The sequence below is a fragment of the Rhincodon typus genome, chromosome 28 (assembly GCF_021869965.1).
Source record: "Rhincodon typus isolate 14 chromosome 28, sRhiTyp1.1, whole genome shotgun sequence".
Lineage (NCBI taxonomy): Eukaryota > Metazoa > Chordata > Chondrichthyes > Orectolobiformes > Rhincodontidae > Rhincodon > Rhincodon typus.
The window spans coordinates 39,392,812-39,419,267 of NC_063359.1; the positions used below are offsets into that span (position 1 = coordinate 39,392,812).

At 40.7% G+C, this 26,456-nt stretch overlaps 2 protein-coding genes across 9 annotated transcripts in view; one reads left to right on the forward strand and one right to left on the reverse strand.

Moving 5' to 3' along the window:
- sptan1 (spectrin alpha, non-erythrocytic 1) overlaps window positions 1–18,480 on the forward strand; it is a 101,319-nt gene extending 82,839 nt beyond the window's left edge. For 5 of the 8 annotated variants that reach the window (XM_048613744.1, XM_048613747.1, XM_048613750.1 and 2 more), the window contains 10 exons: window positions 5,514–5,723; window positions 6,193–6,489; window positions 7,944–8,056; window positions 9,310–9,327; window positions 15,364–15,418; window positions 16,074–16,270; window positions 16,654–16,707; window positions 16,789–16,935; window positions 17,467–17,614; window positions 18,179–18,480. In XM_048613744.1, coding sequence (XP_048469701.1) covers window positions 5,514–5,723; window positions 6,193–6,489; window positions 7,944–8,056; window positions 9,310–9,327; window positions 15,364–15,418; window positions 16,074–16,270; window positions 16,654–16,707; window positions 16,789–16,935; window positions 17,467–17,614; window positions 18,179–18,304 — 1,365 coding nt within the window. In that variant the 3' untranslated portion in view covers window positions 18,305–18,480. Of the gene's footprint in view, window positions 1–5,513; window positions 5,724–6,192; window positions 6,490–7,943; window positions 8,057–9,309; window positions 9,328–15,363; window positions 15,456–16,073; window positions 16,271–16,653; window positions 16,708–16,788; window positions 16,936–17,466; window positions 17,615–18,178 lie in introns of those variants that run through there. The other 3 variants (XM_048613748.1, XM_048613751.1, XM_048613752.1) reach the window with 3 other exon arrangements.
- Window positions 18,481–18,994: 514 nt separating this feature from the next.
- dync2i2 (dynein 2 intermediate chain 2) overlaps window positions 18,995–26,456 on the reverse strand; it is a 42,016-nt gene continuing 34,554 nt past the window's right edge. The window contains exons 5-8 of the mRNA XM_048613753.1: window positions 25,375–25,542; window positions 21,696–21,922; window positions 20,067–20,224; window positions 18,995–19,393 (exon numbers count right to left, since the gene is read on the reverse strand). Coding sequence (XP_048469710.1) covers window positions 19,155–19,393; window positions 20,067–20,224; window positions 21,696–21,922; window positions 25,375–25,542 — 792 coding nt within the window. The 3' untranslated portion in view covers window positions 18,995–19,154. The remainder of the gene's footprint in view (window positions 19,394–20,066; window positions 20,225–21,695; window positions 21,923–25,374; window positions 25,543–26,456) is intronic.

Consider the following 26,456-nt stretch of genomic DNA (forward strand, 5'->3'; position numbering starts at 1 on the left):
AAAGATGGGTAGGTATTAAGTTCTGAAGAGGACATGAGACTATGAAAGATATAAATGGAAAAGATCTGGCTTGTGGGATATGAATGTGGGCGAGGAATGTGAAATTTTCTATTTTGGCAAGAAGTTTAAAAATAAAGCTTATCTAAAAGGTGAGAAATTGTGCAGCTCTGAGGTGGAGGGGGACCTGGGTGTCTTAGTGCATCAGATTGTGCTGCATCAAGTAATTACAGAATCCCTAATTGATGCAAATATGACACAACATATAGACAAGCGACCGTATATTATGCGTGATTCTGCTTTTTAAAAATACTGGCATTCAGAAACATGTTTCAAAGCCTCTGATCTTCCCAAAGTGTTTTACAACCAGTGCAGCACCAGTGAAATTTTTATTCATTTTGTGGGATGTGGGCATCACTGACTGGCCAGCATTTATTGCCCATCCCTAGTTGAGAAGGTGGTGGTGAGCTGCTGCCTTGAATCACTGCAGTCCTCCTGCTGTTGGTTGACACACCATGCCATTAGGGAGGGAATTCCAGGATTTGGACCCAGTGACAGTGAAGGAACAGCGATATGTTTTCAAGTCACGATGGGGAGTGGCTTGGAGGAGAACTTGGTGTTCCCATATATTTGCTGCCCTTGTCCTTCTAGATGGAAGTGGTCCTAGGTTTGGAAGGTGCTGTCTGAGGATCTTTAGTGAATTTATGAGTGCATCTTGTAGATAGTAAAGCAGCGTGTACTGAGCGTCAATGGTGGATGGAGTGGATGTTTGTGGATGTGGTGCCAATCAACCGGGCTGCTTTGTCCTGGACGGTGTCGAGCTTCTTGAGTGTTGTTGGGGCTGCACTCGTCCAGGCAAGTGGGGAGTATTCCATCACACTCCTGACTTTTGCCTTGTAGATGGTGGATAGGCTTTCAGGAGTCAGGAAGTGAGTTACTCACTGCAGTATTCCTAGCTTCTGACCTGCTCTTGTAGCCACTCTGTTAATATGGTGAGTCCAGTTGAATTTCTGATCAGTGATATCTCCCAGGATGTTGACAGTGAGCGATTCAGTGATGGTAACACAGTAGCATATCAAGCGGCGGTGGTTAGCTTGGCTCTTTATTGGAGATTATTATTGCCTGGCACTTGTCTGGTGCAAATGTCACTTGCCATTTGTCAGCCCAAGCCTGGATATTGTCCAGATCTTGTTACATTTGGGCACAGACTGTTTCAGTGTCTGAACAGTTGCAAATGGTGCTGAACACTGTGCAATCATTGGGGAACATCCCCACTTCTGACCTTATGATGGACAGAAGGTCATTGATGAAGCAGCTGAAGATGGTTGGGCCTAGGACACTACCCTGAGGAACTCCTGCAAAGATGTCCTAGAGCTGAGATGACTGACCTCCAACAAACCTGACACATAGGAAGATGGTCATGGATGACTCTAACAACCGGAGTATTTGCCCTCTGATATCCATTGATTCCAGTTTGGCTAGGGTCCTAGATGCCACACTCGGTCAAGTGCAGCCTTGATTGCCTCACCTCTGGTATTCAGCTCTTTTTTTTTGTCCATGTTTGAACCAAGGCTGTAATGAGGTCAGCTGTTGAGTGGCCCTGGCGGAACCCAAACTGGGCATCACTGAGCAGGTTAGTGCTTGATAACACTGTTGATGAACCTTCCATTACTTTGCTGATGACCGACAGTAGACTGATGGGATGGTAAGTGCCTGGGTTGGATTTGTTCTACTTTTTACGTACAGGCTAGACCTGGGCAATTTTCCATATTGTCGGGTAGATGCAAATGTTGTAACTGTATTGGAACAGCATGGCTAGGGGTGCAGCAAGTTCTGGAGCACAAGTCTTCAGTAGTATTGCTGGAATGTTGTCAGGGCCAAAAGCCTTTGCAGTTCCCAGTGCCTTCAACCTTTTCTTGATATCACATGGAGTGAATCAAATTGGTTCAAGACTAGTATCTGTAATGCTGGGGCCACTGGAGGAGGCCAAGATGGAGCATCCACTCGGCACTTCTGGCTGGAGATTGCTGCAAGTGCTTCAGCCTTATCTTTTGCACTGATGTGCTGGGCTCTTCCATCATTTGAGGATGGGGATATTTGTGGAGCTGCCTCCTCTGATGAATTGTTTAACTGTCCTCCACCATTTTGGATGTGACAGGACTGGAGAGCTTAAATCTGATCTGTTGGTTGTGGGATCGCTCAGCTCTGTCTATCACTTGCTGCTTATGCTGTTTGGCGTGCAAGTAGTCCTGTTTGGTGACTTCACCACCTCTTCAGGTATGCCTGGTGCTGCTCCTGGTATGGCCTCCTACTCTCTCCATTGAACCAGGGTTGATCCCTTGGCTTGATGGTAATGGTTGAGTGGGGGATATGCTGGGCTATGAGGTTACAGATTGTGCTGGAGAAAATTCTGCTGTTGATGACCCACAGCGCCCCATGGATACCCAGTCTTGAGTTGCTAGATATGTTTGAAGTCTGTCCCATTTAGCATGGTGATAGTGCCACACAACACAATGGAGGTTATTCTGAACATGAAGACGGGACTTTGTCTCCACAAGGACTGTGCGGTGTCACTCTTCCGATACTGTCATGGACAGATGTGTCTGCAGCTGGCAGATTGGTAAGAATTAGGTCAAGTATGTTTTGCCCTCTTGTTTGTTCCATCACCACTTGCCGCAGACCCAGTCTAGCGGCTATGTCCTTTAGGACCCGACTAGCTCAATCAGTAGTACTGCTGCCAAGCCACTCTTGGTGGTAGACATTGAAATCCCCCACCCAGATTACATTTTGTGCCCTTGCCATCCTCAGTGCTTCTTCCAAGTGTTGCTGAACATGGAGGAGCTAAGAGAGGACGATCATGGTAATTGGCAGGCAGTTTCCTTGCCCATGTTTCACCTAAAGCTATGAGACTTCATGGGGTCCAGAGTCAATGTTGAGGACTCCTCGAGCGACACCTTCCCAACTGTATACCATTGTGGCGCCACCTCTGCTGGGTCTGTCCTGCCGGTGAGACAGGACATATCCAGGATGGTGATGGTGGTATCGAGTGTCTGAGACGTAGTTGTGTTCACGGAATCATACCTTACAGACAATGTCAGGCTGTTGCTTGACTAGTAGGAGAGACAGCTCTCCCAATTTTGGCACTCGCCCCTAGATATTACGGAGAAGGACTTTGCAGGGTCAAGGGGGCTGTTTTCTACCATTGTCTTTTCCGGTGCCTAGTTCAATGCCAAATGATTCATCCGTTTTGTAGCGATTGGTAAAACTGAATGGCTTGCCAGGCCATTTCAGAGGGCAGTTGAGAGTCAACAAAATTGCTGTAGGTCTGGAGTCACATGTAGGCCAGATCAGATGAGGATGGCACATTTCCTTCCCCAAAGGACGTTAGTGAACCATATGGGTTTTCCTGACAATCGACAATGATTTCATGGTCATCAGTAGATTCTTAATTCCAATTTTTTTAAAAATTGAATTCAAATTCCACCATGTGCCGTGGCAGGATTCAAATCTAGAGCCCAGAACGTTATCTGGGTCTCTGGATTAATAGTCTAGCGATAATACCACTAGGCCATTGCCTTGCCATTATGTAATTACAGTTGTAACTTAGGAAACCTTGTACTTTTGGTATCGACATTTTTGCGCAACAAGATTCCACGTACAGCGTGAAATGAGCAACCAAAGCATTTTCTCAGTGATGTTACTTGGAAAGAATTCCAGAGAGTGTACCTCTGTTCTTTCAGTGGTGACGGGATCTATTCACTTTCCTGAACAGGCACAGAGAACTTTGATTTAATTTCTCTCAACGATGGCATCATGCAGTCATCCCTCAACCCTGGACTGGTTTGTTAGCCTGGATTTTGTGTTGAACATTGTAGCACTTGAATTCACGACCTCTGATTCAGAAGCGTATGCTACCTGCTGAGCCGTGGCCGACGTCATTGTTCTATTTAAAGCTGTCTTTCTCGTGTTCTGATTTCAAACTTCCCACGCGTTCTGTAAGAAGAGTACTTTTAAAATCTTAAAGTACTGGTTACATCACAGACGGAAGCCATTCCACTTGCCGTCTCAATGCGAGCTCTGAAGGAGCAATTAATTTAGTGCTCCTGCCTCCACCTCTCCATAGTCTTGCGTATTCTTCCTTTTCAAGTAATGATTCAATTTCCTCTTGACTGCCTCCAGTGAAATGCTCATCTACAACACTGCAGCAATGTGAATTTCAGATTCTGTACACGCACTGTGTGAAAATTTTTTTACTTTGTGGTGACAGTGCTCTTTTTGTCAGTTATCTTAAATCTGTCCCTTCTGGCATTCATTCCTGTCACCAATAGGAATAGTTTCTCCCTACTTACTCTGTCACATGTAAGAAACTTGCTACCAGGCTGATTGGCCGTGAGCAAACGAGAGAAAGAGAGCAGCCTATGAAAATCCTCATTTTAAATTGGTTCTTTTATCTTTCACCCCTCTACCCTCTGCCTCCATTCCGTTAGTGCCGCTCAGCTGCATAGTTCAGTTTAGTTATCTTCCCATACTCTATTGTGATACTTATGCTTTTGGGAGAGAGAAAAGACTATTTAATGTGGGGCGGTCCCTTTTAAGACCTAGGTTTCTCTGAAAGAATATTTATGGTAGAGCAAGGGTTTTTGAGATCATTTGACCAAGTCTGCTAGATAAGGTAAAAGAACAAGTTAATTTGTTGATATAGTTAATGTTCACGCAAGGATTTTAGTTTATTTGACTTTATAGTTTTGGAACAAGCTGCCTACAGAAAAATATCTCTTCCAAACAAAATTCTGTCGGGGGGGAAAAAAAGGTTAAAATTCTAGAACAGTAAGTTGGGTTTTTTTTTGTAGCCAAGTTGAGGAAGGAGTGAGTTTTAGATGCAAGATTCTAGAGTCAAAGAATATTAGAACCAAGAAATTCAAAGTGGCCGCAATTAAGACCATAGATCTGTCTGCGTTGAATGGGAAATCTGTAGTTGTCGGAGAGTTGGAGGGAATTTGAAGACACCACTTTTCCAGAAGTAAATAGAATACCCCAGAAATCTCAGCTTGTAAACAAATCTTTGAAACAGTTCTCTGACTAGTGATTATTCCACTTTTTGATTAGCATCTAACTTGAGTTTATTGAGGATACAAGTCTAATGTGTACAGAAGGAAATGTCATACAAAGAGTTTGGTTTAAATTAGAAGTACCAAATTCAGTGTACTTTCAATATCTTTAACATAACTGATTTATTTAAGATTGTGTTTATTAATATTTGTGTTCTTTGATTTTTGCGCAGTAAAAATCTCTTTTGTGGATTTTTTTTTTTTTTTAGTAAATACCAGGGTTTTTGTATCTTGCAAAACCCCAAACTTTACTGGACTCCATTGAGATGATGACAAGATGTTAAACTTTAACAATAATGGATGGGTTGACATGCTTCTCCCATAAATTTTGGCAACATTATTTCCACAGGTCCTGCCTTAAATTTATTGACATGGTAGAAATCAAACCTTTTTATTTTATCTTAACAGGAGACATTTGATGCTGGACTGCAGGCTTTCCAACAGGAGGGAATCACTAATATTACAGCACTAAAGGACCAATTACTGGCAGCAAAACACATTCAGTCCAAAGCTATTGAAGCTCGTCATGCTTCGCTAATGAAAAGGTGGAATCAGCTTTTGGCCAATTCTGGTGAAAGGAAGAAGAAATTGCTCGAAGCGCAGGAACATTTCAGAAAAGTAAGCAAATCTAAAACTAAATTACTGCTTATTAAGTAGCTGGTCTATTTTTGTGTAGTTTATTCTGTTTTGCAATAAAAGCAGATTGTAGGTGTTTGTGTGTATATACTATTGAAGAAACCTTGAACATTCTCTCCCTCCTCCAATACAATGTGTCTGCAGTATGGACTGTCTCTACACAATGCACTGGAGCAACAGGTCAAAGTTTCTTTGGCACTTCGTCCCCAAATCCACGACCATGAGCAGCAGGCAAACTCAGCCACCTGCTAGTTCACCTCCAAGCCACTGGGTCAAAATTCTGACACCCCTTCTCTAATAATGCTATGTGCCTTCACACGTGTACTGCAACAATTCACAAAAGTGGCTCAGCACCACCTTTTCAAAGGCAATAAATACTGGCCTTGCCTATGTGCCCATGTCCCATGGTTTATTTACTGCTATTATTGAACTTGTGTGTCCTTTCCCACAGCTTGAAGATCTCTTCTTGACCTTTGCAAAGAAAGCCTCAGCATTTAACAGCTGGTTCGAGAATGCAGAGGAAGACCTTACAGATCCTGTGCGTTGCAACTCTCTGGAGGAGATCAGGGCTCTGCGCGAGGCTCATGAGGCTTTCCGCTCATCCTTGAGCTCAGCTCAGACTGACTTTAACCAGCTGGCTGAGCTTGATCACCAGATCAAGAGCTATCGCATGTTCTCTAACCCCTACACCTGGTTTACTATGGAAGCCCTGGAGGAGACTTGGAGGAACTTGCAGAAAATCATAAAGGTGAGAAATGTACTTTAGTGTATAAGTAAGTGAGCAGATTATACTGTAAGTCACTAATTTTCCCTCTCTTGCTCTCTATTGCGAACTCTCCACCTTTCCCAGCTAAGATGACAATCTCTGACTTCCTTTTAGCCTTCTGCGGATTCTGTGGCAATCAACTGCTAGAAGGTCAGCAAGTGCGACTTGGCAGTGACTGACTTGACACGTAACTGCCTTTGGGATGGTTTCAAGACTGTGTTTCGCTGCCTCAAAATGGTGGAATGATGGTAGACAAGTGCATGTGTAGGAGATGTTTGTAGAGTATCGTTCCACAGATTACTAAGTATTGGGCTATCCATTCAAAAATGGGCTTCCAGACATTAAAATTCCCATTACTTTTAGCAGTAACTCATTTTTCCAGAATGCCAAAGAAACAGTTCTACAGGAAAATTTACTATGGTAGAGTTTCAAACATCCGTATATGTTAAGGATATTTATAATGCATTACAGGCTCGACTTGACAGTTCTAATGGTTTAATTGAAATTACTGTGAAGAACCATTTTTTTTTTTAAAATCTCAACGAATGGGTACAAGTTCATAGTTCCTTGAAAGTGGAGTCGCAGGTAGACAGGTTAATGGAGAAGGTGTTTGGTACACTTGCCATTATTGGTCAGTGCAATGAGTCTAGGAATTGGGGATAGCATCTTGCAGCTGTACAGGTCATTGGTTAGGCCACTTTTGGAATACTGTTCAATTCTGGTCTCCCTGCTGTAGGAAAGATGTTGTGAAACTTGAAAGGGTTCAGAAAAGATTTACAGGGATGTTACCAGGTTTGAGGTATGTGGAGAGGGTGAATAGGTTGGGGCTATCCTCCCTTGAGCACTGGAGGCTAAGGGGTGAACTTTTATAGAGGTTTGTAAAGTCCATGGGGGCTGTGGATAGGATGAATAGCTGAGGTCCTTTCCCCAGGGTAGGGGAGTCCAGAACTAGAGGGCATAGGTTTAAGGTGAGAGGGGAAAGATTTAAAAGGGACCTGAGGGACAACCTTTTTACAGAGGGTGGTAAATGGGACTAGATTAATATAAGATATCTGGTCAACATGGACGAGTTGGACTGAAGGGTTTGTTTCCATGCTGTACAACTCTGACTCTATCCTCATCATATATGACTTCCTGTAATTCAGATTAAATGTTATCAGTTTCTTCTGAATCTTTTAACACTTAATTAGCCTTCTAATTTGAACAGTCCTGATTGGATTCACCAGTCTGCACCATGGCAGTTTATTCAATTTCAGGTTCACCCTTTCTTTGGTGTTTGAACAGTCTTAGAGCTGATTTATCGTTGAGCTAGAGGATGATGTGGCATGATGTTCACAGCTTTGTATTAGTTAGAATTTTGGTAAATCCTAGAATCATGAACGCAGCTTAGTTGCTCTCTGCTGTAGCACTAAAATGCTTAATCCGTTATTTGACAGGAACGAGAACTGGAATTGCAGAAGGAACAGAGACGCCAGGAAGAGAATGATAAATTACGTCAGGAATTTGCACAACATGCAAATGCCTTCCATCAGTGGCTGCAAGAAACCAGGTGAAGCATCCCTAAAGTATAGTGCACAGAATTCTGAGCAATGATTGCATTTTGTACATGTATGATGTTCAGGACGTCGGGTGAGGCTACTAAGGTTAAAAGGACTAAACTCTGGACAGATTGTGAAGATTTAGGCTTGTATTATTTCACATATCAAAGAAACTATTTCCTCTGGCGAGAGCAAGGGGCTATCAGATCATTACAATTAGAGTTTAGCCATTCAGGAGCAACGTCGAGAAATACCAACAAAAAGGGTGGTGGAAATCTGAAGCTCTCCCTCTTTTACCCCAAAAATGCTGCTGAGGCTGGGTATCTTTTACAAATTTCACAACTGGCCAATATATTCTTCTTGGGTAAACATTGTACGTGTTGTGAAACCAAGGTGGATAGATGAAATTGATACAGAGCAGCCATTAATTAATTGAATGACAGTATCAGATTATTTGGCTGAATGGCTACTTCCTGTTTCTGTGTATAGAATCAGCAGTCATTTGTGTAAGTTCACAAATGAAGAAAAGCCAATAACTGCTAATAAGCTTCTTGACAGCATGGTACAAGCATGGAGTCTGATCCAGTCCTTGACTGCTGGCAGCACTGCACTTTTAAAGCCGGTAGTACTGGCTGGAATTCCCTCCAATCTTTTTACTTGGCACAGCCAATTGTAGGAACTCATCGTTACCTTGGATGAGTCCTTTTGGCTCATCCTCAGTCAGGGATAAAACAGTAGTTCTTTTTACCCTGGCACTTTATAAACGTTTTGTTCTTAAACATTTCTGTTTAAAAATAATTGGATTTATTTTGGTCATAGTGAACCAGAAATTTCATTTAGAAAGAGGCACCATGGTGCCATGTCCCTGTGAAGTACCAGTGTCTGTGTTAACTCCACATGGAACTGTGTACTCTTGCCTTATTTCCCTGCTCTTTACCCTCAGCCTTTTCAGCATTTCTTTCATAACTGCTTGACTGTTGTGGTTGACTCTGCTTCACTAGTGGTAATAATGCATTCTGTATTCAAGTAGACTTTTTTGCATGGAAAAAGTCTTTCTAGCTTCTAAAATGCTAGTAACTTTATTTTATTAAATGTCTTTGTTCAGTAATGTAACTGACGTCTTTGAAGTGATGGTTACTGATGTTTGTTGCATTTTGATGAATTTACTTTGATGCTGATTAATGAATTTTGTTGTTCTCTCCTCTCTTTGTGCCATTTGGAATTTCTTCTCTCCTGCTGCCTGATGCTTGGATGCTCTCAACAGGACATACCTACTGGATGGGTTAATATTGCCTTTTGTTTTGTACTTTGCTGTGATCTCGTCTGCCTCTTTCTTGCTGCAGTCTTTTTTTATTTGTTTACTCTCTCTTGAATTTCGGTTTGATGGGTGATAGGTGTTACGATTCTAGCATAAGTGTGCTGGAAATCAAACTCCCCTACTCCATAAGCTGTACCAAAGTGTAAATGTCGATTTCAATCAGCAAAAATAATCAATTTGTTTCTCTTTAATGTTCTTTTAAACAAAAGGGACTTTTACCAGGCTTTTTAATAACCATGTGGTGAGTTCAAATAAATGTATTTTTAAGTGACAGTTTGGGAGACAAAGATACTAATTTCCTCTTAAGAATCATAAATTAAATTTTATGATTGTTAATGACCACATACCCACTAGGAGAATGAATATTGATACAAAAGCTGCATACTGTGTACACTGGAAATGTGGAATAAATGTTTTTTTTTTAAAAAAAAAGCTGGAACCACTAACAGGCAGCATCTGTGGAGGAGAAACTGTTAATATTTCTGGTTGATGGCCTTTCATCAGGACTGATTATCAATCTGAAATGTTCATTCTGTTTTTTTACCCCTCTATGGTTGCTGCCTGACCAGAGTTATTTTCAGCATTTTCTTTGTCAGGGAAAATGAACATGGGAACTCAATGGGCCATAAGTTGCAAGATATTAGTCATGTCCCATTTTCTGAAGTGCTGGGTTAAAATGGGAGATCATAGAAATTTTTGTTAGTGCTGAATGGTTGAGACTATACATTGGTTTATATTACCTGAATACTTCCACAATCCTGGCAGCCCTTGGAAACTTGACTCCTTATGGCTCATCCCTGAAAATTCCCATGTTTGGTTTGTAAATTTATGTACAACATGCAAGAGTTTGAACTAGGAGTTTGGGAATCCAGGGAGTTGGGAGCCCAATTAATACAGGGTGATGAGTGAATGGTACTTAGACCGGGACAGATTGAAGATGAACATTAAAGCATTACGATTGTGTGTAGACTCTGCAAACCTTATGGTATGATTTTTTTTTGAGTCAAAGACTCATGTTTTTACAGCAATAGCAAGCAAAAGTTGTATTTTAATGTTGTCTTCAGTTCAGAGATTATTTTTATATTTTTCTTTACTTTTCAACCTCATCTTCTTTTTCCTGTTAGTATAGCATATCGTCGTGTCATTCATGTCTATCAGTATGAAGTTGGGGATGATCTGGCTGGAAGGTTCTTCTTTCTTTCCTACTGGTTTTTCTATCTTATTTTTAATGCACTTTCAATCCAAATGAGCTTGACTACAATACTAACATCACTGCCATTGGCTCACAGCTTTCATAGTAAATTATTCAAGGGCCAGGCTTATTGTATGAAAGAAATAGTATGCTTTGATAGGTGTAATTGCATGTGGTAACAATGGGTCATAGTTGCTGTCTTGCTGGAGTGAGAAATGAGGGATGATTGAACTTGGGTTGTGTCTCATGGAGGCTTGATGTGGGTGTCCAAGTGTTTTTTTTTCTTGCTTCTCTCCTGAAGGCATTGACTCCTTCCTGGAGACCCCTCCACCTTGCAAGTGGTTAATATGATCATCAGCGTGTTCCCTAGCTACTGATTGCATTGTATTTCAAGAACTAATTTGTGCTGCCAAGAATACATGAACATGCAATTCAATCAGCAGTAGCTCTCTCTGTCAGAATCGGGAACGAAATTGGTGCTGAGGCCAGTTTGGAAAGCACCTATTACCACTTGGCTGAAGTTAGGTCAATTTACCACTAAGCAGAGATTGAATCTGGTACCCTGCTCATGCAGTTCACTACACCCAGATTCTTGTTAATGGCTTATAGCTTCCAGAACCTAGGTGGCATTTGAACAGCCATCTCCCCTGAAATGTGCCCCATGAGACTTAATTTGTTTCAAGGTTTGTTCATCCCAGATTGTTTTTGCACTGCTAGAGACTGAGGGCAGATTTGTAAAAGTCCCACCCGAGATTCAAAACTAATTCAGCATTCTGCACTCTTGATTTCCTTCTGTGCCTCTTTGATGCAAAGCTTCATTTGTATCAGTGTTCTAAACCTGGAATGGTGATACTTCTCTTTGCAATTTGAGCTTCAAGATGTTTAGTACAGATGGTAGCTCTGTTACTTAAAGATTTGAATTAATTTCAATAAACCTTTATAAAGACACTAGTCAAAATGTTAAAACATTCGCAGTCTAAACTAGAATCCCTGTGTAAGCAGACATGTGCTTTGATGGATCAAAAGCCCTGTAAATCCAATGTAATTTGGCAGATTCTTGGATCTATTAGTGATTCCTTTGCTGTAACTGAATTCTTGGAAAGACGGGGCCTTTTGGATAGCCACGAAGCCACTTGACCAAACAATTAAAGTTATTGCTTCTGAATGATGACTGCAATATAGGTTTTGTTTTGTGAAGAGATGTGATGGTTGTATTGCCATATTGGTTGTTTATGAATCTGGTAATTGCTGTAAATGCTGTCCATGATCACCAAGGAGCTACTTGTTAAACTAGTTCCCAAAGCAGTCAGTAACCTAGCTTCAACTTCACAGGAAGTGTTCATATTCTACCTTTAGTTAATAGTGTATTAAAGAATTTTTACTGACCTGTTACAACCTCCTTTTAAAGACAAATAACTTTTGGAAAACAATTTGAACCAGTTAACAGCTAAAAAGATGACAAAATATGACATCATTAAGACATTGACTTTAACAAAATACTAAAATCACTGCTGACTAAATCTATCTTTTGTAGGAAACGGCTACTTTAACCATAGAATTAAATGTCATCCCTATTTTAACACATTTGACAAACACAGCTGTGTATATGTTGCAGTCCTAAAACATAAACCTCATAAATGAACTTTAAAAGTAATCGCCTAGAATGGGGATTCTGTTAAAATAACACTGCTAAATTTACGCAAGTTGGGATATACACCATTTGAAACATTTTAAAATCAATCTCTCAATGTTCTGTTTCCTTTTTTAATTGGAGTCTGCTTTTGAGTTGTAAAGCAGTGTGTTTATTTTTACAGAACTGTTGATTCTGAATAGGTTTGTGTGAGGCTTGTTGCCAGAATGTAATATTTTATTTAGCTTGCATTTAAATTTAACACAGAAGCAACTGTTGCAACTGGTACAATTGTAGCCCAACAAAGCGAAATTTGTAGACTTGAGATTAACTCCAGACATCACACAAGTAGACAAGTAAGAATTCTCAAATTCACATACTTTTTCTAAGAAAAAAATGTCCAGCTTTTTTTTTCTGTCTCTCCCATATGATTTTTTTTCATCATCATTGATTTGGAGACCTAGTAACTTGCAATTGCTTCACACAGTGTCCTAGTAATTGACTACCATTCGCTCATTGTTATAACATGGCTGAGGTTAGAAACTGGATAAAATGGAGGAATTTTGTTTCCATTCAAGTGTTTTAAAGGATTCAGCAACTTTATGCAGATGACCATTCGTCCTAAGTTGATAGCATTAATTCTATATCTGATCATTGAATGAATACAGGATTAACGCTTAGTATTACATCCTCCCTCTACTTGCCTGCAGCCAGATTCTTAAGAATACTAACAATTTAACAGCTGTCAAATATGTTTACAATTGTTGGTTCCTGAATTGTTCTGTTAAGCTGTTGACTATTGCTGAAAATCTTTGGTGTGCACAGAACCATTAAAACGATAAGGTACTCATAACTGGGGAACAAGAAAGGAGGAACAAAGACAGAAGTTGCTGGAAAAGCTCAGCAGGTCAAGCAGCATCTGTGGGGGAGGAGGGGTGGTGGAAGTCAGAGTTAACATTTTGGGTCTAGTGACCCTTCCTCAAAACTGATGGTAGCTAGGAAAACGTCAATTTATATGTAGAAAATAGCGTGGGGGGAGGGTGTAAGCAGCAAAGGCCCGAGCGTCCCCACCCACCACCACCCCCCTCTGCTTGGCCGAGCGCGTCCTTGCCCTCAACAATTTCCCTTTTTAATTCCTCTCATTTTCTTCAGGTCAGAAGGGTGGCGTTGGGTACCCGCTTGGGCCCCAGTTATGCCTGTCTCTTCGTGGGGTATGTGGAACATTCCTTGTTCCAGTCCTATTCTGGCCCCCACCCACAACTCTTTCTCTGACTATATCGATTGATATCATCGGTGCTGCTTCCCCTCCTCGTCTGGAATTGGAAAAGTTCATTGATTTTTGTCTCCAGTTTCCACCCTGCCTTCACTTTCACCTGATCTATCTCTCTGTTTCCAGTTCTGGGGATAGACTGGCCACTAATATCCACTATAAGCCCACTGACTCCCACAGCTACCTGGACTTTACATTGTTGCACCCTGCTTCCAGTAAAGACTTCATTCCATTCTCCCATTCCTCCATCTCTGCATATGTTTCGATGAGGCCAAATTTGACAAGGCAGCCTCTGAAATGTTTACCTTCTTCCTCAACCAAGGATTCCCCAGCACAGTTGAGAACTGGGTCCGACCCATCTCCTGCACTTCTCTTCCCTCCCGCAACAGCGATATGGTTCCCCTTGTCCTCACCTACCATCACACCAGACACACATTCGCCTCCCCTCCCTTGTCTGCCTTCTGCAGGGACCATTCCCTCTGGGACACCCTGGTCTGCTCTTTCTTCAGTCCTAATACCACCCTCAGTCCCATGGCACCTACCCCTGCAACCACTGAAGGTGTAACACCCTACCCATTTACCTCGTCCCTGTTATCCAAGGGCCCAAACATACTTGCCAGGTGAAGCAACACTTCACCTGCACTTCCCACAGTCTAGTCTGCTGCATTCACTGCTCACAATATGGTCTCCTCTACACTGGAGAAACAAAACATAGACTGGGTAACTGCTTCGTAGAACATTTATGGTCTACCCACAAAAAAGACCCTGACTTCCAGTTGCCTGCCCCTTTAACACAGCATCCTGTTCCCTGGTCAACATCTCTGTCTCAGGCTTGCTGCAGTGTTCCAGTGAAGTTCAGCACAAGATGGAAGAACAACACCTCTTCCGGTTGGGGACTCTGCAGCCCTCCGGGCTCAATATTGAGTTCAATAATTTTAGGGCCTAAACTTGCATGTCTAGACCTCTACCCCACACACCAGGCTATTACACACTAACAGTCCCCATTTAACAGCTATTCACCCTCCCAGCCAGATTGTTATCCACTCCTTCATCTGTCCAACTGCTCTCTCTCTTGGGCTCTATGCCCACCTATCATGTACTCCTGACCTCCCCCCACCCTATCTTCTACATATAAACCAACATTTTCGTAGCTACCATCGGTTCTGAGGAAGGGTCACTGGACCTGAAACGTTAACTCTGATTTTTTTTTTCCCCCACAGGCGCTGCCAGACCTGCTGAGCTTTTCCTGCAACTTCTGTTTTTGTTCCTGATTTATAGCCTCTGCAGTTCTTTCAGAATTTTAACAAGAAAGAAGGGCTTGAAAGCAGAAGCAAAGTGGTACCTCAGTCCATGTACGTTATGCTCTGCATCAAGATGTGACAAGGGGCACAAGAGACTTTTGTTTTTTTTCAGAGCTCCCTCTTTTATTAGAGAAGATAATTTATGCCCTAGATTGCAAGATTGTGGGGCATGTTAAACTTAACTGTTGCTTTCTGGGTCCAAATTGATTTAATAATTCTCAGCTGTAGTGACTGACAGTCCTGAATGCTAAACTTAGGATCATGTTGCCATTGAGCTGATTAGTCACTGTCATTTCAGATAACCTGCATCTAATTTTAAAATGCTGGATAGGTTGAAAGCCTATTAAATATCCATTTCACAAGGGTGCAAGGAACTTGTACCTGTTGCTACAGTTTGTTTAATTCTGTTAATAATCTGGCATTTCTGATTTTTAACTGGGTAATCAAACTGTAATCTGCCCTTGGGTTCTGTTTGCAGTTCACACTTTTGTGGGCACGAAATCTTCACCAGGATTTTTTCTTTATAAAACAAACTCTACCCAAAAAATCTAACTACAGCAAATTGTTCCATGTGATTTTTTAATTGTATGTATTCAATCTGATTCAGGTCTTGCATGGTGGAGGAGTCTGGAACACTTGAATCACAGCTTGAGGCAACCAAGGTAGTTCATCATTCTTATTCATATAAAGCATTAAAAGGTAAGACTTCCATTACTGGCGAGGAGGGAATGCCCGAATTTAAATTCGGAAAGACTACGTTCTAACTGAAGTTCTTTTAAATGAGAAGTTTTTGAGAACAAATAGTGAAAGGTTACTTGGTTGGTGAATTACCAACATGGCAAAAATTGCAGAGCATTACTAGAGGAAAGACAGAAAAAGCACAGGGTTGTTTTAAAATATTTTAATTTCGTAAGTACTTAATGAGGATTATAAGGAATGTAGGGATTGGGAAGAGGAAATGGGATTAAAGTAGATAATAATGCCACTCGCAGGAAATATGTTCCTCCTATACTTAGTTTCATTACATCTTCATCACAGGTTTATTTTGCTGCTAAAACGATCACGGACTACTCAAAATTTGAGTATAATGTGTTTCAATTTAAACCATATTCAATTAAAATACAACACGGGGAAACCATGTGATACATTCACTTCACTGTCAAGCAGCTGAAACACGTTTTAGAAAAACTGAACACCAGTTTGATTCTTGTGTTAGAATTATTGATTCAGGAATGAAAGTGGAGAAAATGTTTTGATATTGCAATGATTTTTGCTAACTTCTTAAAAGATTTGACTGCAATATTTATTCGATCACAGAGAAAGCATCAGGAGATTCGGGCAATGAGAAGTCAGCTGAAAAAGATTGAAGATCTTGGGGCAGCTATGGAGGAAGCCTTGATCTTGGACAACAAATACACAGAGCACAGCACTGTAGGACTGGCACAGCAATGGGACCAACTGGATCAACTTGGAATGAGAATGCAACATAACTTGGAGCAACAGATACAAGCCAGGTATCACCAGTAGCTGAAACTGCACAACTGGAACATACATCATTTGTGCTTGAGTGATTTAAAATCAGATATCTTAGCGGCTCAGCCCATTTAAGTTCTGCGTCCTCTGGTCTCCTTTGTTCCTTTTTGTTTTTGGTTTGCAGTTTCTATAGGTTGGAATCATAGAATGGCTTCCTTCTGTTCTATGACCAGTCTAAAATCTTATTTTTATTGGCTCTTATCAACCTGTCCTGCAGCCCCTATAGAATTGTATTATTTTGGTAGAGGATCAGTAAGGCACACATTTGAACTCCAACTACCCTAATTTTCTACTCGTATCAGCTGTATATTTGGGAAATCTATTTATTTGTGAAATTCTGTTGATGCATTTGTTTATTTTATAGGAACACAACTGGTGTAACTGAAGAAGCCCTTAAAGAATTCAGTATGATGTTCAAGTAAGTGAGTTCATACTTGATGAAGGTTTTTGTGTAGGAGGTTGCCATTGTACAATAACTAACTTGTTTTCTTTCCCCAAGACACTTTGACAAAGACAAGTCTGGACGTCTGAACCATCAGGAATTCAAATCATGCTTGCGCTCACTGGGTTATGACTTACCGATGGTAGAGGAAGGAGAACCAGACCCTGAATTTGAGGCTATTCTGGATGCTGTTGACCCCAACCGGTGAGACGAACATGCCATAAAATAAATCCTAGTATAAAGAGATGTCCAGAACAGTGTGTGTTGGCTCAGATAAAGACATTATCAGCTTGAATCTGCCCAAGTTTTCTGGTTCTGGTCACTGTAACACTAAGAATGTCTGTCTGTATTTTGGGAGGGAAAATTGGCTAAGGTTTTCTGTACTCCTGATTTGCTTATCTGCAATGTATCTAATGTGATGATGCATCTCATTGTGGAATAGCTAGTCAACACACTGCCTTGGCTCTCATGTAAATAATGGGTTTGGGAAAGAGGTTTATTTTTGAAACTTGCATACAAGCAGCACACTTGATGTGCTTTGGCATGACTATATGAAGCATTTAATTATTCATCTTAAATCTTTGAACAATAAGTTTAACTATGTTGGGTATCGAGTGGTGAATGTTCCTCTTCAGTTTAACTTGCTGAAAATATAGTAGCTACAACAAATGGTTTTTCATGTTAGAAAAAGTGAGGGAAACATTCTATTTTATGTTTGCTTCATTTGGATTGCAGAGATGGATATGTATCACTACAAGAATACATGGCCTTCATGATCAGCAGAGAAACAGAAAATGTGAAGTCTAGTGAGGAGATTGAGAGTGCTTTCCGTGCCCTCAGCTCAGAAGGAAAACCGTTTGTCACACGTGAAGAACTCTATCAGGTAATACAGCAACTGTTGAAAGGTTATTTATGGACATTTCCTTACTACAACAAATGAGTGGAGGCTTATTGAGGAGTAAGATGTTGCATCTTGCAATTCACAGGCTATATAGTGATGACTTTAGTCCAACAACTAATGTCACTTTTACATGACATGGAAGCTCATGGCCTAATGGTATTATTGCTGTGCTGTTAATCCAGAAACCCAGATAATGTTCAGGGGACCTGGGTTCGAATCCCACCACGGCAGATGGTGGAATTAAGAGTCCAATGATGACCATGAATTGGAAAAACCCAACTAGTTCACTAATGCCCTTTAGGGAAGGAAACTGCCGTCCTAAACTCATCTAGCCTTCATGTGACTCCAGACCCACAGCAATGTGGCTGACTCCGAACTGTCCTCTGGGCAATTAGGGATGGGCAATAAACAGTGCCTGGCCAGCGATGCCCTCATCCCGTGAACAAATAAAAAGAAAAATCACAGCTGGTGTGTGTTTTAGAAATGATTATCAGTAACACCACTTAGTGTACACTAACTAATGTATTCCAATTGTTTTGTTTCTAGAACCTGTCAAGGGAGCAAGCTGATTACTGCCTCTCACACATGAAGCCATACACAGATGGCAAAGGCAGAGAGATTCCTTCAGCCTTCGACTATGTGGAATTCACACGATCGTTGTTTGTGAACTAGAAGCTACCAAAATCAGCCTATTATCTGCTAATGTTAGCTCTGCATGTCTATCTTTGTGCAACTATAAATAGTCAGACATCCGTAAAATGGCTTGCTTTTGTGCTTTGCTTGGAAAATTTTTATTACTATAATTGTCGATTGCAGTGTGCTCAATAAACACTACTAATTCAAACTGGCCTATGATTTACAGTTGCTGATAGTGATTGATTCTGCTGTCATTCTATATTTATCTATCCCCTGTTTTCTTTTAAAGCTGAAACTTTTCAGGAATGGAGTCTTACTCCCCTACTTCTAATTGGAATTCACCTTCAAAGAGCCAACAGCATTACTGTTAGGTCCATATGCTGCATGTGTAAAGCAGCAATTCATTGGACAGTATAAACACACAAGTGTTTGCACTGTCCAAAATGAGAGAAGTAAATCCCTGCTTGTGCAGCTACTCCCTCACTGTTCCTTCCAAGATCACTAGTTAGCTACACCACAAATGTAATGTTGCACATGTTTGTGGTTAATCTCAGTTTGTTATTTAGGTGCTACTGAGGCTTGATTAATTTGCTTTTACTGCAACTGAAAAGAAAGTGAGTGTGTATCTGTAATGCTGCTAGATACTTCCCTGTCCAAAAAATGCTTTATGGACCAGGCAAGGTTTTTTTTAAGTTCTCAATTTACAAGTCATGCTTTAAACAAATGTATTTCTCATTCCTTCTAGTATTAAACTTTATTTCACAATCTTTTACAGCACTTTTATATACACTGAATCAAGCTATATTTATAAAAACTAAACACCAAGAAGATTAAGCAGAAAGTTCCTCTAGTACTCTTTAGAAATTCACCAGCCAACTATCTCTGGTCAATCTGCTGCTTCATTGGCAAACTGTTCAAGTAGAGAAATTTCCCTTGATCCTCCTTTGGTCAGTTCAGCACTCAACTGCCAGATTTTCACACTTCCTTCTGCATTACCAGCTGCAAGTAGCTCAGGTCGCTTGGGGTTAAATGCCAAACAGTACACTGGTTTCCTTTCTGTGTTCTGCTCAATAGAGACTGCTGGACGGAGAGAGCTGTGCCCAAGGTCAAAAATCAACACAGTTCCTGGAGTGGGATATGGGGAAAAAAAAAGTTGTCACTCAAAGTTTAAAAACCCTCCTCCCAACAATTTTTCCATTATCCATTTCAGATAAGAATAAATCAGTGCTTTAAAGACTAAACATTTCAAACCAGAATCTCCATTTCCACCTACACTGGCCCAGTTTTATGATATATGTATGTATTAAAACATCCCACCAGTGAGACAAAGCTAATCTAACACGAGGCTCCCAGGATGAATCCTCATAAGCTGTTCCATAAGTGACATTTTAAATGACTGGAATTTTACCTCCCTCTCACTAGATACAGAGTTTAGAGTCAAGGCAGCTGAAGACACACCTAAGAATGATGAAGTGGTGAACATCACCATGTAGAAAAAGGCAAATGAAAGACTCCAGAGATCCTAGGCGGTATTAGAACTGCAGAAGGTCAACAGGAACAAGGGCATAGTAGAGTTTGAAAACAAAGCTGAGAATTTAAAATCAAAGCACTGCCAGATCCGGAAAGGAGGCAATGGGTGAACAGACCTTGGTGTAAAAAGACATGCACCAGTCTGGTCCATTGTGTGACACTGGCATTAATCCAGGGATTGCTGAACTGCAAATTCTTAATTTGGACCTCTGCTCCTTAAAATACCATCAAATCCAAACCCAGCACTTCAATCTTGGATCCAGCTTACCTTCTCCCGTGGCTGCAGCAAAGACAAGAGGTCGAACAAAGGACCAGTTAACACTGAAGAGGTAACTCTGACATAACTGAAGAGATAGAATTGGTTCAGCCTGCAGCATGGAATAAAGATGTACATGCCCATCGGTGCCAGCAGTGAGGAAGAGGTTCCTGTGAAGAGATGAGTTACATTGTCAAATTATGGAGTGTACAATATCAAAACTTAATAGGACTGTCCAAATACTTGCATTGCTATCATGCCTTTCACAATCTCATGTCCCACAGTGCTCTACAGCTAATTAAGTATTTTAATACCAAATAAGGGGAAAGCAATGGTCCAGTGGTATTTTCGCTAGACTATTCACAGACACATGTAATGTTCTGGGGAGCCAGGTTCAAACCTGCAGCATGACAGTTTACCGCATTTCAATAAAAATCCGCAAATAATGGTCTAAAGGTTGTCCAATGAAATCATTGTCCGTAATCAGAAAAAACCCACCTTGACCTGCGGGGCTGTCCATTACCTGGTCTGGCCTGTACACAGCTCCAGACCAACCATGTGGCAGATTCAACTGCCCAATTAGGAATAGGCAATAAATGCCAGTGACACCGACACTGAATTTTTTTTATCCAGTCAGGCAAAGGGAGACAGTGGTATCACAGTAATGTTATTCGCCAGCCAGAGGCTCAGCCTAATGTTCTACAGACATGCTTAAAATTAATTAATTACAAATCTGGCTTTGAAAGTCGTCGTCGTCGTCGTCGTCATCAATTGCTTTAGACCCATCAGGTTCACTAATGCCCTTTAGGGAAGAAATCTGCGACCTGGCCTATACAGTTCTAGACCTACAGCAATATGGTTTACTTGCAATTGCCTTTTGAAATAGCTGAGCAAGCTACTTAGTTGAAGGGCAATTCAGCATAGGCAACGAACACTGGCCTTGCTGGCTACACCCATAACTTTTAAATGAACAAAAAAAAATGTAGCAAAAGTTAGTTTGTACACAGCAAGGTTCTAACACTACAAACTGAATTACCTAATTGCAATGTAGATTGAAGAATAAATATAGACACAGGATACTAGGAAGAAATCCCCACCTCTTCAAAATAATATTATTCAATCTTTGAATCTAACAGAGAGGGCAACAGTTTAATCCAAATGTCAGCACATAAAACAGAATGGCACTTCGTCAGCACTGCAGTGGAGTTCTCCCATCCTGATAAAAAGGGCTGCAGAATTTCTACAAAAAACTCTGGAGAGCAAATTCAAAAAGCGGAAGTACACTACCATTTTAATAGGAAGTTAAGAAGGGCCAGGGACACAACTTAGTTATATCAAACTAGATCAAAGTTAGATGCAATGGAGGTGGTTTCTCTGTTTTGCCATCCTAAGAAAATAGTGGATCTCCAGAACAGGTCGTCAGTTTATACACTGGATGCTGTTTTACTGAAGTCCTTCAAGGCAAAGCAAGATTCCAATTCTAACTAAGGTAGAGACCTCCTTGTACAAAAGTTGGGTACTGTGAAGAATTCAAGATTAGAATTAATTACATTTCATCATGTAAGTGGCACCTCTGATGAATTTCCCATTCCTTCTACCCTAGTTTTTTTTAAACCTGTCTGTCATTATTCATATACTGACCTGTGGAATGGTGAGCAATCAACAGCATGAACTGGACCACAGTGTGGAGAAAAGGTGAACTGAGCTGGGGCCTTCAATGGAACAGAGCCAGAGCTCAATGTTGCATGAGTCAGAACTTCTGTTGAGCACTTCAACACATAGCCGCCTTCCACACCAGCAATGAACACAGTTTTATCCAGACGAGAGAAAGAGAGAGACGTCACACCAAACAAACTGTCTTCACTAACCTGTGGATGATTTAACATAAAAAATGACAAAGAAAGCATGAAAGAAAACTATATCTTGTGCATTTGACAAGTTCTATTCATACAAGATGTATTGGGAACAGGAGTCTATTCAAGCACTCTGAATCTGCTAAGCCACCATTCAATGAGATCACAACCAATTCACAATCTAATTCTAACTGCCTGCCTTTTCCTGCTTTAACACCAAAGGAATCTCTCAGCATCTACACTATCAAGGTTCTTCAGAAACTTTTATATCTTAATGTGATCACTTACCATCCTTCTCAGTTCCAGAAAATAAAAGTCCAATTTACTCAGTCTCGCATCGTATGATAAGCCACTCATTCCAAGGACTAAATTAGTCAACCTTCACTATACTGCCTCAACTGTAAGTATACCCTTCTGTGAGTGATATAACTCAGCAGGTCTGGCAGCATCCACGGAGAAAGAAACAAGAGTTTATGTTGAGTTCAATGTATTTCTTAGGAAGTACTTCTGAAGGTCTGAAAAGATTCTGAAGAAAGCATACACAGCTCTCCAAAATCTGCAGTACTTTGCTTTTATCATAGTCTTTATATGCAGTCTCACCAAAATCCTGTACAATTTTAGCAAGATTTTTCTTTATCATTTTACTCTTCAATCCCTATTGCAATGAAGGCAAACATCCTAGTTGTCTTGTTAATAGCTTGCTGGCTACCGATGTGTCTGAGGCAAGAAGGAGAGAGAGAGGATTACTGATATCCAGTAAACTATGACCTTAGCCTCAGTTTGAGACATTTCCCTCCACAAAAAAAACTCTTCGGTTAGCTACAGGCTAAGCTGGCACATTGTAGGCAATGATGAATTTTATCATCTGTGTCTTTCTTCATTGAGAGGAAGCTTTCAGGTGTGGAAAATGATCCACATTTTCCAGGATCTCACCACTGACTTAAATCAATGGGGGAGGTTGTGGGAATGAGGAGAGAGGAGGAAATGTGCTGAGAGTGCTGGTTAGAAGAAGACCTTAGGTTTCTGGGTGTTCAGTGAAAGGCCTGTTTTCTTCTTATGCTTTGGAGGAGGAGTTGATAATGACCTCAAGGTTCAATTTCTGAATGAGTACACGTAATCTGCATACCAAAGCTCAATGACCGAGGTTAGAATGACTTTGGTTTTGGATTGAAGGTGATGCAGTTTCCCACTTGTTCTGTAAATAATCTTCACTGCCACAACCCTGCTACATATAATGCATTTGAAATCAAGCCCACTATTCCAATAATCTTCACAAGTACAAAATATGACCAATTTAATCTCTAGCACAAGAATGCCTGACAGTGATCAATGTTCTCTCTAGGATGGGAAAAAAAATATAAATTATTAATATGCAAACTTAAAATGCAATCTTTTTATATGCAAGCACACGTACGTTCATCCGCACATCAAACACATCGACAGATGAGACAAAATTTTTTTCGGATAATCATTGGTGAAAAAATAACAGGCAAAAACAACAGTTTGTGGATCAAATTTCAATGCAAAAGGGGAATAGCAGACAGTTTTGTTTTCTTAAAATTTGACTTTTGACAATGAAATGCTGTTGTCCATTAAGCAATCCTCAATTCTGTAGCCAGCCAGAAGGACATAGGTCTTGGTTTGAATTAGCAGTTGTTTCTTTTTTCAAAGTGTTTTAGTTTTATTTCTTTCACCAGGCGAGTGACAGTGATTTCACTTGCTGATTGGCTTGAAGGTCGAGTCCCAACTGGTCTCTCTCCTGTTAGAATCAATCCAAATCCTGTTGCTAAACAGTTACTTTCTTTTTTTAAAAGACAACTGGTGCGAATCCCAAAGTATCAAAACACAGCTTCCAGTAAAGTCAAAGTGTGGAGCTAGAGGAACACAGCAGGCCAGGCAGCATCAGAGGAACAGGAAAGCTGATATTTCGGGTCCACATTTTGTTATCTCTGACTCCAGCATCTACAGTTCTTGCTATTCTGGTAAAGTCATATGCTTGTGTTAACCATTAAGCGACCACTTAGTTCCTTTTTTCCTTCAAGTTGTTAAAAAAAACCTAAATCAAATATCCACCTTCCACTTTATCGTTCCAAATAAAATGCTTAGTCCTCACATCGCATCTATGGGTAGCCTGCTGGAAATACGAGGAAGATGGAAAAGAGGGCTGATGCTATCACACAGCCTTGTTTGACTTCACTTGGATTCCAATAGTTTTGGTTTCAAAGAATCAAAAGTTGAAGAGGACAGTTTGAATTCAACCAGCAAAACCCCTGCAACCTCACAAGAACGCACCACCAGTGCTGGCTTTTATGGTTATGTGTAACTAAACGGGTGACATCTGTCTGTGACAAATTGACATTTCTTTGGCTCACTAATGAGTCGAGATAACTGGTTAATCATCAATAGTGTATCCTTGATTACTGCATACTGACTTAGATCAGATCACCTGGTTTATCGGAGAAGATGACTTCTTGCTTGACAAATATCATCTTAGGAATGCTATAATCTCTCTTGAACCCTCCCTCTCCCCTAGGAAAGCAATCATGACAAGCATGATTTTGAACGTGTCCAATAACTAGCAAATACTAACAGTTTGTCATGAACAGCATAAATACACAAGAACATTGTTATCTAATCAATACAGAGATATTTCATACCCCATTGTGGTAGATATAATGGAATCAGTTTTCTTGGATATGCAAGAACATTCTCTCCAATTGACGCCTCGTAGGAGTTATAAAGTCATAGTCATACAGCACATCATTTACTTGCATTAAACTTCGTCTGCCACTCCTCGGCCCAGTCAATCAAGATCCCGTCATACTCTTAGATAATCTTCTTCACTGTCCATTATATCACCAATTTTGGTGTCATCTGCAAACTTACCAACAATGCCTCCTATATTTTCATCCGAATCATTTACATAAATGATGAACAACAGTGGACCCAACACCAATCCTTGCAGCACACCACTGGTCACAGGCCTCCAGTCCGAACAACAACCCTCTACCATCGCCCTCCGTCTCCTATTGTCTGGCCACTTTTGTATCCAATTAGCTACCTTGCTGGATCCCATGTGATCTAACCTTACTAACCAGCATACCAAGCAGAACCCTGTCAAAAGCCTCGCTAAAGTCCACATAGACAAAGTCTACCTTTCTGCCTTCATTATTTTCTTAGTCATCTCTTCAAAAAACTGAATTTGTGAGACGTGATTTCGACACACATGAAGCCATGGTGTCTCAACTCTCATTAGTTATACACAAAATATTTATCATGCTTTATCTCAGAATCAGTTTTCACTTATTGAAGCTACAGACCTTCTACCATCATTATAGAGGGTGTTTAAGTTTATGTAGCTGCAGAATTTCAGACATCTCATCAACGTGATTTCGTTAAACTGCTTTACCGGACAAAGTCTGAATCTACATTAGACAAGCCCAATTCATTTTACAAAGCCTATTCACCTTGTGAAGTTTGACATTGCGCGGCATCTGCTGAACGATCAGGGCGAAACCATCCTGCAGTACTAGCTGACCTCTCCCATCCATTTGCCAGATCAGAATCTTGCCATCAGTGCTCGCACTCAGAACATTAATTCTGTTACTGCGGCTTAAACTTTGGATCCAGTGCACCTGTTTTGGGGGAAAAAAAAAACAGTTTTGCTTTAAAATTCAAATATTTGAAGAAAGCAAATAAGAAGTCTAACTCATTCCTTTTTTTTCTCCTGATCGTTCTTCTGTCCCAGTTTTCATCCCCTTCCCCAAAATCTAAACACTGGGTAGGGAGTGATGATCCCTTCCCTGACTTGTGTTAGCCTTAAAATACTGCATCCCAGGATCAATCACCCATAAAAACTAATTGAAGATGCCTAACATGTTGTAAATTCATCGATTTAGTCTTTCCCCCAACTCTTAGACATCAAAAATGACACCTTCCTCAAGGTAACACACAGATTATCCCTACATGAGAAGTTGCACCTTTAGGTGATCATTTAAATAAAGGAAAAAAGAGGAACTGAGGATAAATTGTTGGAGCACATCAGGATAGACAGGGTTAGGAGGAGTTGTGGAGATAGAAAGGGTGAGCGAAGGGGGAAAAGAAAGAAGTTGAGCAAGAAAAGGCAATGCATTCATGTTACTGGCTGTGCTGGGTGGAGGATGGAATAATCAATGTATTAAAAATAAAAACAGAAAATTGTGGAAACAGAGAAACTTTTGATGAAAGGTCATAAACCTGTATTGTCAACTGCACAGATGTCTCTCCACAGACGTTACCTGGGCTGCCAAGAGAAAATGCTAGGATTATTTTTCAACAAGAGTTTTTAATTCCACATTTCCAGCATCTATAGCATTTAGCTTTTCTTTTCAAATGGTCACTGATTTCCATTCTACCTCAGTCAATGCTGAAACCCTCCATGCCTTTCAACGTTCAGGGTCAGACCATCCTCATGCTTCCCTTCAAGTCGCCTCTGAAACTTGAACACACAATCCACAGCTCAACTCATAACTCATAACAAGTCCTGTTTAACTATCATCCCCATGCCCAC